The 12,199-nt window shown below is 42.7% G+C and overlaps 1 protein-coding gene and 1 long non-coding RNA gene across 5 annotated transcripts in view; one reads left to right on the forward strand and one right to left on the reverse strand.

The window, feature by feature from the left end:
• USP3 (ubiquitin specific peptidase 3) overlaps positions 1-9,772 on the forward strand; it is a 104,854-nt gene extending 95,082 nt beyond the window's left edge. For 2 of the 4 annotated variants that reach the window (XM_080807821.1, XM_080807822.1), the window contains 4 exons: positions 2,220-2,338; positions 3,423-3,536; positions 3,676-3,743; positions 6,185-9,772. In XM_080807821.1, coding sequence (XP_080663947.1) covers positions 2,220-2,338; positions 3,423-3,536; positions 3,676-3,743; positions 6,185-6,350 — 467 coding nt within the window. In that variant the 3' untranslated portion in view covers positions 6,351-9,772. The remainder of the gene's footprint in view (positions 1-2,219; positions 2,339-3,422; positions 3,537-3,675; positions 3,744-6,184) is intronic. The other 2 variants (XR_013967079.1, XM_080807820.1) reach the window with 2 other exon arrangements.
• LOC308345552 overlaps positions 1-12,172 on the reverse strand; it is a 36,772-nt gene extending 24,600 nt beyond the window's left edge. Inside the window, exons 1-2 of the long non-coding RNA XR_013967080.1 lie at positions 11,819-12,172; positions 11,130-11,251 (exon numbers count right to left, since the gene is read on the reverse strand). This is a non-coding gene — a long non-coding RNA (uncharacterized lncRNA). The remainder of the gene's footprint in view (positions 1-11,129; positions 11,252-11,818) is intronic.
• Positions 12,173-12,199: the final 27 nt, after the last annotated feature.

Here is a 12,199-nt window from a genome sequence, read left to right on the forward strand (position 1 = left end):
CACAGGCCTGTACCTATGAAACCAGTAATATATGTTAATTAATTGAATTTCAATAAAAATGTTTAAAAATTTAAAAAATTAAAGTAGAACTACCATATGATCCAACTGTTCCACTTTTGGGTATTTTTCTGAAGAAAATGAAAATAACTAACTTGAAAAGATACATGATCCCTGTGTTCATGGAACATTATTTACAATAATCAAGATAATGGATCAATGGATAAAGACAGTAGGTTTATGTAATGGAATATTATTCAGCCATAAAGAACAAAATCTTGCCATTTAGAACAAAATGGAACTTGAAGGCATTATGCTAACTCAGAGAAAGACAAATACCATATGATCTCATTTATATGTGGAATCTTAAAAAAAAAAAAAAACAAAACCCAAGCCAATCCAAGTTCATAGATACAGAAAACAAATTGGTAGTTACCAGAGGTGTGGGATGGGAAGTAGGCAAAATATGTGAAAGAGGTTAAAAAGTAGAAACTTGTGGTTATAAATAAGTCATTTGTATATTGTATATAAGTATGTATATATTTATATACATATTATACATATATGTGTATATATGTTTATATACATATATACATATACATATATACATATATGTATATAAATGTATATTTAAAAGTTGCTGAGAGAATAAATCAAAAGTTCTCATCACAGGAAAAAATTTTTAATGGGTGTTTAGATTTACTGTGGTGACCACATCAAAACAGATACAAATACTGAATCATTATGTTGTACAGCTGAAATTAATATATGCCAATTATACCTAAAAAAACCCAAAAAAACAACTCCACAAAGAATGCATGGTTCCCCTTGCCCCACATTGGCCTGTGCCACCAGTCTCTTTCTTACCCTCTCTCATGGAAGCCCAAGAAAATTAAAATAAAAATTTAAAATAAAAATATAAAGAATTTCAAGAGTATGACCTGAAAATTCTTGAGTACAGAGACAGTGTTGCTTTTCCTGGTAGAGCTAGGTTTAGTGCTTGCTGCCCAACTTTTCAAACTAAACATACTGTTCAAAGATGCATACATGCATGCATACATGCATGCATACATGCATGCAAAAAGACAATTAACACAAAATTCAGGATAATGTCTATCCCTAGAGGGAAAGATGGGGTCTGTTACTGGGAAAATACAGGAGACTCCTAACAGGGCTCCCACACCTGGCTGCTCAGGTTGCTCACTGCACAACTCTAGGGGATGCCATCCACATAAAGTCTATTTCCTCAAGTACTGGAGAGAATCCATTTCTTTACTTGAGTGCTGGGTACATAGGCATTCATATTCTTTAAAAATTATATATTATTATTTCTCTACAGAACAATACATACCTTACTGCTTGCAACAGGAAAACTTTTTTTCTACAAAGGGCCAGGTAGTAAATACTTCAGGCATTATTACACGTAAGGTCCAACTATTGAGCTCTGCTATTGTACTGTAAAAGCAGCCACAGATGATATATAAATCAGTGGGTGTGGGGTGTGTCTGTGTTCCAGGAAAACTTTATTTACAAATCCAGGTGGCTGGATTAGGTTTGGGGCCACAGTTTAACAAACCCCAGATTACACAATTACACAATTAAACCTTTAAAAAAAATTGATCTGTGGTTTGTCCAGGGGACTGAGGGTGGAGCCTGGAACAAAGGATTCACTGAAGGTATCATGGGAAGGTTGGTAATGTAGCCTCCTGTAGTCTGTGTTTATTTATTTTTTTTAATAAATTATGACTGTGAAAATGTTTGATCTAAGCCTGACTTTTTTATGAACTTGGGGGCTTTGTCCACTATAAGATATTGAGAGCAGACTGCTGCTCAAACGTTGATTTCATTAAGGAAACCATTTTTAGCAAAAGTATCCAAACTATTTCATTAATAGCACCAAACCTAGCAATACCACCTTTCATTAACTGATCGTTACCAGATGTGAGACATGATGCCAGGCATTTGACACACATCTATTTTCCTCACAGCAGTGCTTCAAAATAGGTTTTTTTTGTTGTTTGGGGTTTTTTTGTTTTTTTTTCTTTTTTTGGTCTCCATTTTGCAACTGAGAAACACTAACTTTTCCTAGGTCACAGAGTTAATAACTCTGAGATTCAAGCCAGAGTTGTCCAGCTTCAAAGTCCAGTCTGTTTTCTACAGCATAGTATTGCATCTGTAGAAGGCATCCTGTTTTAATGCTGCCCATATCAATTTGGTTTTAGATTGTCTTCGCAGTTTTACTGACTTAGAAGAACTTGATGAGACAGAGTTATATATGTGCCACAAATGCAAAAAGAAACAAAAATCCACCAAAAAGTTTTGGATTCAAAAACTACCCAAGGTAAGTACTGAGTTTCAAATTATAAGGCAGTTTTGAGGGGGAAAATGTTTATGATTGATGAGAAGATAAATCATTTTTATAACTTTAGCCTATGTGATCTGTTCTTATTGGTCTCTTGAGTTGCTAGTGAAAGTAAATAAGTCCTTTGAGAATGCATAATTAATGTGTCCTGATCACAGTTTCCAACGAGTGCGTGGAGGGGTGGTTTCCCACCACACCATGCCTGTGCAACAGTGGGGGTCCTACAATTTCCCACAGCTCTGACACTGTCTACCTGAAGACAGCGATCAGATCCCACAGGGTCAGGTCTCAGTCCCCCAAGACTGTCTCTGCTTCAGAAGCCAGTCACAAGCCCAGCTTACTACTTAATGCTTCTGACCAACAAGCTACAGGTATGTATGAGGAGATGCGTCAGGTGGAGTCCTGAACAGAGGAGCTTCTGTCCTTGTGGAGTTTGGGGCCTGGCATCGGCCTCCAGCTGTTCTGGTTCCCCATCTGGAATCTCTCCAGATCCTCCGTTTGGATTTTTATGGCAGCTTTATTACACAGGCATGACTGATTAACTCACTGGCTGTTTGGCAGTTGTTCAACTCCCAGCCCCTCTCCCCTCTCTGGAGTTTGGGGGCAGGGGGAGAGACTGAAAGTTCCAACTCTGTAATCACAGGGTTGGGTCCCCTGGCAACCAGCCCCCATCCTTAGGTACAGTCAGAAAAGTCACCTCATTAACATAACAAAGACACCTTTATGGCTATCACTTAGGAAATTCTAAGGGTTTCAGAGCTCTGTTAGGAAAGGGGGGTCAGGACCTATTTATTTATATATATAATTTATATATTTTTTTTATATATATATATATTTCTTACTTTAATTCCAGTTCACTAACATGCAGTGTAATATTAGTTATCAGGTATTATATTATAAATCATAACATCACAATAAGGTATGTAGAAGAAAACACTATGAGGTTTCAAAAGATAAACTGATAGGCCACCTAAAATTTCATCAAGAGACATTAGTACCAAGTATTTAATTTTATTGAAATGTTAATTGTTTATAATCTTTGTCTGATGTATCTCTCATCCAGGTGCTATGCTTACATTTGAAACGATTTCATTGGACTGCATATTTAAGAAACAAAGTTGATACCTACGTAGAATTTCCCCTGAGAGGCCTGGACATGAAATGCTACTTGCTAGAGGTAAGATCAGTTATCTTTGTTAGATGGTGAAAAGATGACTTTTCAGGAAAATCAAGTCTTCACATTGAGGTAGGACATAGGATGTCATTAACCACTGCTCCTAACTCAGTCCTGGGTTGTCTCCTCCCTTGTTCTGTAGCCTGAGAACAGTGGCCCAGAGCACTGCCTGTACGACCTTGCCGCTGTGGTGGTTCACCATGGTTCCGGGTAAGTGTGTCAGTGGCTTCTCATGCTTTGAAAAAGCACGGTGAAGACCAGCAGTCTTGCACTACGCTTGATAATTCTCCCTCAACTCCCTAAAAAATGGATTCAGATACATTAAAGTGGGTGAAGTTGAATTTTTTTTCAATCATGGTGTGAAAGAATATTCTTGAAAGTATGTTGTGAAGGAAGAAGGCACATGAAAGCAAAATGGAGAAGGATTCATTTGATCTCCGCATGCAGAACCCAAGCTATTTGTCCACAAAATCCTAAGTAGTCTTTACTCCAGGGTTTTTTATTTCCTTTGCCAGGTGACATTTAAATTGGGGAAAAATGGGAAATTATTTGGAACTTACTTCATGTCATCTATTTTAAAGATTCATTTTTTATTTTACTGAATTTTTTCCTGAAAATTTTTTTTATTAGTTTATACCTTCTGATTTCTTAAGATTCACTATTTTACTTTCAAATGTGGACAAACCCCTATCCATGTTGAAATCCGTTTTCCCTCAGAACTTTGTAGATGTTGCTCCCTTGACTTCATCTTTCATGGTTACCAGTCTGATTCTCATCCCTTTGTAGGCAACATTTTTTCCTCATTGGAAGGTTATAGGATTCCTGTCTTTGGATTTAGGAAATTGCGCTAAATGTATTCCTGGCGTGGTAATTGATAGGAATACTCTTCATCACTGTCTGCAGCTCATGGAAATAGTATTTGTCCCACTCCCTTCTCTACTTTTTTTTTTTTAAAGATTTTATTTATTTATTTGACAGACTGAGATCACAAGTAGGCAGAGAGGCAGGCAGAGAGAGAGGGAGAAGCAGGCTCCTTGCTGAGCAGAGAGCCCGATGCAGGGCTTGATCCCAGGACCCTGAGATCATGACCTGAGCCCAAGGCAGAGGCTTTAACCCACTTTAACCCACTGAGCCACCCAGGCGCCCCACCTTCTCTACTTTTCTTCTGGAACCCTTATTACATGCTCCCATCAGTACGAATACATTATAAGACTCCCGGTGGATGCCTGAAACCGCAGATAGTACCAAACCCTATATATAGAGTCTAATTTTTCTTATACATATGTATCTGTGATAGTTTACAAAAAATTATAATTTAATATTAATCTTAATTGTGATAGTGTTAGCTTCTGTTGACCTTTTGATGAGATGTTATAAGGAGGATCATCTTCTGGACCACAGCTGACTGTGGGTAACTAAACTGGAAAGCAAAGCCAAGGATGAGGGGGACCTCCTATATAGTGAATTTTCTGGTTCTTTCACACATTTTGACCACTGTTTAATGATTTCCATCTCTGTGTTTCTGAAGACTGCTGTGGCCTGTTTTTCCAAATCACCAACTTGGATTTCATCTATATCCAAATTGAAGATAAGCTCCTCTGTGAAATGTTTAATAGTGTGGCAATCCCATTTTTCTGATAACTTCCTTTCATAAGAGGAACAATCTTGTTTTATGGTTGCAGTATCTTTTCGAAACCATTGATATTAATTAGAATTTTTAAAGCTCTTTGGTTTTCTACATTAACTTTTTTAGTCATTAATTGCTTTACTTGTTCTTCCCATAACTTCTCTTTCATACTATCCAGACCCACCTTCCCCCTGGGTTTTGATGATTTTTGGCTGTTCATTGAGTCATAATAAATGAGAGTGATCATTATTGGTAAATGGTAAGGGTTTTTCTAGCACTTGTGGGGTGTCTCTTTACCTAAGGCTTCTCTCCTGCTGGGAGGGCTGACTCTAGGGCTCCCTGGGTGAGTGGAAAAGCACTTGTGGGGGCACCTGGGTGGCTCTGTTGAGCGACTGTCTTCAGATCAGGTCATGATCCTGGAGTCCCAGAATCAAGTCCCACATCCGGCTCCCTGCTCAGTGGGGAGTCTGCTTCTCCCTCTGACCCTCCCCACTCTCATGCTCCCCCTCTTTCTCTCGAATAGATAATTAAAAAAGAAAAAGAAAGAAAGTAAGTGCTTGTGGGCCACAGTACAGGGAGGGCACTTCCGTGGAGGCCGATTACTTTCTCAAGCTCAGGTTTTTTCCAAGGCTCTGATGGAAATCTGTTCTTCATTGGTCCAGGTTTCCCTGTGCCTTGACCTATGCTTGTTAGGGCGAGAGTGCTTAGCTCTTTGGTTTCTCTGTTAACCCAGTGCCAGAGGAACACTGTTTTATGTGTTGTAGAAAATCTTCAGCTTCTGGTCATTCGATGGCACTCTTTCCTGAATTTCTAGTGTCGGTATATTCCTGGTCATTTCCAGTGGATTTTGAGGAACATAAACACCTGAGCTGATTTCAGTCAGCCATCTGACCACCAGTCTCTAGGGTATATTCTCTATTACAGTACTTCTCATTTATTGTGTATCTAACAAATTATATGATTGCTCAGATCCTTTTGTTATTTCTATAGCCCTCTTCTTTCATTTTTTTACTTTCCCTTCCAGGGTCGGTTCTGGACATTACACAGCCTATGCAACTCATGAAGGTCGCTGGTTCCATTTCAATGACAGTACTGTAACACTGACTGATGAAGACACCGTTGTGAAAGCAAAGGCCTACATCCTTTTCTATGTGGAACGCCAGGCCAAAGCTGGATCAGATAAACTTTAATACCTCCTTTAAATCATTGTTTTTGTCAAATATACCGGACAAACATTTCCAATTTTCCATAAATACTTGATCCAAGATTTGATTTCATTATGCACTTTTCAATTTCCTATTTTGGGTTTAGTTTTATTTTGTCAATGGTAGTGACGTATTGAACATGGGCACCAACTAATTTGGTTTTTTTTAGTTCTACCAGAAAACCTCAGCAGATATTTTGATTTGCTGCTTTAGTTGTAATAATTCAGTTTTTTATGTAGTTTCAAGAACTTAGTTCTATTTGACTTTTTTATATTAATGTTTTCGGTTCTCACTTTGAGGCACATTTACATCAATGCTTTGTTACGTTCACATGCTGAAAGCAAGATGTGTTCCTGATTGGGAAGAGCAACAGAACGCCTGCTGCCTTTCACAGCTGTGATGGAGATCAGGTTGATGGGAGAGCCAGGATCATGTGTGCACAGAACTTGTGGCCCACGGGATTTCAGTGACTGCTCCGTAATCGTTCCTTTTGATTGTACAAGAGAACTGGGAGGGCATCATTAAGCAGGCCAGGTAATTGCTGCTCTTGGTAGCTCTCAAGGTTGCTGTTTATCAGCACTAACTAAATAAATTTGTTGGTTCAGTTGTACCTGTACTGCAAATTCAAGAATTACTCCTTTTGAGTTTGTTTTGTTCTGGAATATTTTTTGCATGTGTATTTGTGTTCATGGAGATAGGAGTACAGAAAAGTCCAAAGACGACCAAACACATTCAGTGTTTAAAAATCTCAGACTCTGCTACACAGTGTAGATGTTATCCAGTGAGAGGAAACCATAGCTTCTGTTTGCCTTTTGAACCAGCATCTAGTTCCCCCTACTGGCTATCGTGCTGGGAATAATTGCTTGTCCACTTTTGTCTTATTTCTTGCTTGGCCATTTGAGGTCGAGATGCTGACCTCCAGAGTAGATTCTGACCTTCGCCTACATTTTAGGTAACACTATGGGGTCTGCTCCTATAGAAGATTTGAGTCTTTGCTCCTTTGGTCTTTAACAACCCTCACTGGCCTATCCTGATAGCAGAGCAAACTGAAAATATCCTCACTTTGAATAGTTTCTATTCTTGAGTTTAATAGTCTTTGTTTTAAAATTGTTTTCGAGAAAAATAGGTACAAGCACTATTAAGATTGAACCCAAGTTGAAATTTGGAACCAGAATTACATCTAAGGAAGGTAACTGATTCTGCAAGGGGTCTAAGCCAATCTCTTGGTGGGGTAGGGGTTGGGGGCAGTACTTGGCAGGTTGTGGAGAACAAGTGTGCGCTCCCTGATGGGCTCTAGCATGGGACCATGCACTGCTGTCAGCACATCTCTTGTTCCAGTCACTAGTTTCTTCTCTGTTCTCTCCAAGTTGCTATGAGGGGCAGAATGTCTTTCATATTAAGCCAGCCAGCTGAAATTTTTGGTAATCTTGTTTCTTCTTTTAAAAGAAAAAAAGCCAAGTGTTTTTTGTTTTTTTTTTTTTTAAGTACATGAATAATCTGATGGCTGTCCTCCTGGGTCAGATATTTGAAGTTGCAGGAGCAGGTGTGGCTCCATTTCCATTTTAATATTCACACTAGATAAATCCTGTCTTTTTCTCAGGGCAGAAATCAGCAGCTAAACACTTTACCAACCACAGTTATGGCTCAACTTGTACTATCTGGTACGGCGGTCACTAGTCACATGCGGTTAAGTTTTAATTAAAATGAAGTTTAAAACCCAGTTCTTCAGTCATACTAGCTACATTTCAAGGGCTCAGCAGCCACACGTGGCAGAGGATGCCTAGGCTCGGGCGGTCCCGTCAGCGTGTAGGGCTCCTGGACTGTGCTGTCTGCATTTCAACTCCAGAGAAGAAAGCTTTGCTGTGGTGTTTAGGTCTTACAACTTAGACATGAAGTCCAGAAGATAATTAAGAGGGAAACATGTATTTAAATTAGTTTACAATGCTAAATTATATGAGGTTGAACCATAAGAGATTCTGATATTTAACCTTTTGACCTAAAAGTGAAAGGTCCACATAATTTGACCTAATATAGCAACACATTAACACCACATACAGTTGAACTTAGAATGTGCCTCTTCCTTGATCTGATCATTATCTCCTGTGAATACAGCCTCTTTTGTGTAGAAGGCATACAGCTGTGACTTCTAACATTTGCACTTCCCTTGTTTCTCTGAGTGGGCAGCTCAGAGGACTTCAGCAATGCAGCCTTGGGCAGTGTTGACATTGGTGGAGAAAAATGGTCTTTTTATACCAAAAGGAACTTCCCGACAGCCAGACTTCTTTGATGGGGAAAGTGGTCCTCAGACCGGCAGCACTGCTGGCTTAAGAGTCGGACACATCTCCTCTTTGAATTTCTGGAGTGTTTTTATTGCTTGATTTCACTTAAGCAGAAATGTTTGAATGATATTAGGAAGGCTCCTTTGGAAAAGTGATTGGATCCATTTGAATTGTGCATTTGAACACCAGTGATGTAAATGTGCCTGTTTGTATTTAAAAAATTCAACTGTGTAGCCTTATCACACCTATTTTAAAAAGCTGATCTTCGTGTGCTCTTCAGGGCTTTCCCTTGGGGCCATGCTGGCTCTGCGTGAGTGGCTTCTCGCGCAGAGACTGAGGCAGTGCCTCGCTCTGGCAACTGGCTCCCTGGAACAAGAAAACTTCCTCAGAAGTCCTCCCACACAGGTGGGTGATGGAAACAGTTTGTGGCAACACAAATCTCTCTCCATGGTGGAGAAACCTTTGCTTATCCACTGTATTCTACTCAGTGTCTAGTGATGACATATGTAATAGAATTAAACCAGTAAAGTGTACAGGCCCTGGTTAAGTGTTAAATGTGTATCTCACCCGAGGAACCTACTCAGCGGCGTGCTTTCTGGGGTTGGGGCAGATTTATTTCTAAAAGCCAAACCTCTCTTTCATTGGTTGAGTGTACATAAGTCTATTTAGATACACTTCTCCCACCGCAGCCCCCAGCATCCCCTCCGTTCCCTCCCACACCCTGTTGCTGCTGTGGCCTCTCCACTTGGGCCCTGGAAGGGCTCAGGAGCAGCCTGTGCTGCAATCGGGGCATGGGTCCCGGGAGACTGGGGTGCAGCCACAGGAATGTGCCCACGGTGCAGGAAGAGGCTGGCTCCCTCGGGTGGGGGGGGTGCCGTGGTGCTAGGTCCCCGCCTCGCGCACTGGGGTAACCCCGCCCTTGGTCCCAGTGATGGGCTCCGGACCCTCCCCAGCCAGTCTTGCCTGGGTCTCCGGTGAGCATCCACCATGGAAGTCCAGTATGTACGACGCGAGAGGATTATTGGTGCAAGCGACCGACCGCATTTACCTTGTAATCACAGCCCTTTTCTGCTTCACCAACCTGAACTCTTTTATGGATGAAAGTATCATTAAAGTTCTGGTCTCTTTCCTCTTGACTGTTATTTCTCAACTCCTTTCAGGGGAGCCAAGTAAGTGATGGGGTCCTTGCTCAGGGGACGGGCCTAGGCAATCAGTAGCACTAAGTCCTCCCTCCCCTGGGGCCTCGGGTGTACAGGCCGGGATGAGGCGGCCTGGAGGGGCAGGTGGTGGCCAGAAGGGTGCCCTAGCGCTTATGCCGAGGTCCTGGGCAGGCGACCGGGGCACTCTGGAGGCCAGGGAGATCATCCTGCCACTCTCCTCTGACAGGAGGCCGTCTTGACTCCTGCAGAGCTAGACCACACCCGAGGGACCAGCTTTGGCGCTCTGTGCAAAGGCTATCGGTCACCTTTTAAAGTCAGACATGCAGTAAGTGCCACTGGTAAAAAATAAAGATTCTGCTTTTCAGTAAGTTGCTATATACGACCTGTCCCCATCGTCCCCTACAAACAGGAAAAAACAAGAACCATCATCTGCCGACACCGGTCATTTTCCTGTGATACGTATTTGCCTGTTCCTCTCCGTCTTTGCAAACAGGCAGACGGTTTTGCCTCCACGTCCCACACAGCATGGCTCCTTACGGAGGCTGGTCAGAGGCTGCGCGGCTGCTGCAGCTCAGGGCCAAAGGGCTAAGTCTTGTCAGCGCCACCCTGGTGGCCCAACCCTGCCTGCATTCTAGGGGTGCTCCCCCACCCACTGGGCAGCTGCACTCAGGCCCTGCCCCGCTGGTGCCGGTCCAGCCGCGCTGTGCAACTCCGGTGAAAGTTGCCGTGCCACGGCGACGGCCCACTGGCCAGCCTTTTAAGAGGGTGAGAGAACTGCCTATTTCCAGAGGTCAGCACACTGAAGAATACTGGTTTGGACAGGATTGGGGAGGAAACGTGGAGATAATAAGGCTTTCTATTAAAATCCATCTGAGGTGCTGCGGTGTCCCTTTTGACCGAGTAAGTATGAGAGCCAGGGAGGGGCGTCCGCTGTCTCTTGAGCCATTAAAATGGTCATCTGCGGTATTAGCAGTAGCTAGTTACCCCTTCCCTAAGAACTGCTACCTTTAGCTGTTTCTTGGCATATGTTGTTTTTAAGAAAATTCACTCCTTCCCCTTTGGCATTGCTGGGGTAACCAAGCACCCAGGACCCCGGAGTCTGGTGTCTCAGAGGGAGTTGGCCAGAATGGCTGCTCTTGCCTTAGCTGCCTTGTGCTTTGAAAGGGGCAAAGCTGCACTGGGATGACCAAGCCTTAGTGCCAGAAGAGGGTCCAAAACAGCCACTTCGAGGCCTTACTCCACACAACTGGACACAAAGTATTCCCTTTCTTCCAATTCCAACCAAAGAGGAGAATGAACAAAGGGCACCACTTAGGTGGTGTTACCTGCCTCACTGCGACAGAGACAGCGCAGCCTTTCCGGTCAGCATCCCCTGAATGAACCAACGAACCAGCACACACAGCTGGTAGTTCACAGCAGCACAATTATGGAAGGATCTGTGGTGGTCCTGGGAGGGAAACAGTATTAGAAAACCGATCCACCATCCATGCAGTGAGAAATGTCATTTACTTCAGGAAAGGAGAACTTAACAGAGATAAGACCTCCAGGCGGCCTGCCCAGGCCACGGTCCCTCCCAGTGAGCAGACTGAAGGTTTCTATCAAGACAGTAGTGTCTGGCTGGCTTAAGGGAAAGCTGAGACTAAAACACTTTTAACCTAAAATTGTTTCAAGCAGTTTTGTACTAAGAGCGCTCTCATCCATACTGACATTTCTGGAAATATAAACAAGCTACAGCAGGGCAGGTAGCTGGGAAAATGTTAAGATGTAAAGCCAAGTAAACTTAAGCTTAAAATGTCATGCACATACACACAGAAGAACCTCGGAGAGCTAAGCTACTTAAGATCAATCCTTGTGCAACAACTCAGGGTAAAAAGAGAGCCAGCTGGGATGCCGAGGAAATCCCTGTGCTTGGTGGAGGACGGCGGGGGCTAAAGGTGGTTGGGCCCAGCCTGCAAACCATCACCACTGAGAAAAGATCACAGGGAATGGGGCCTTACCCACGGCTTCAACTTACAGCTTTGAACACAAAACTGGCACCCTTCGCTCCCTGTAGACAACAACTCCGACTAGGAGTGGAGAAGACTCACATGGATCCGCTAGAGAATGGGAACAGATCCAACTGATAACCAAGGTCCCTCCCAGTGAGCAGACTGCAGGCCCAGACAGGTAGGCTGGCCACCTCCAACGAAAAAGCCTTGGGAAAAGCCAAAAGAGTGCTCTGCTAAGCACCACTGTCAACTCAAAGAAAAGAACTCCCTTTTAAGGAAGCTATTTAGCTTCAAGAGGCTGCTTTTCTGCCAGGATTTTCAATTCCTCTGAACATAAGCCGAAGCACAGACTGCTGCACGTATGTCTGGGTCCTGCCCCCACCCCCTGCCCTGCTCTCAGAGCTTCA

This window comes from Martes martes (assembly GCF_963455335.1).
Source record: "Martes martes genome assembly, chromosome: 7".
Classification (NCBI taxonomy): Eukaryota; Metazoa; Chordata; class Mammalia; order Carnivora; family Mustelidae; genus Martes; species Martes martes.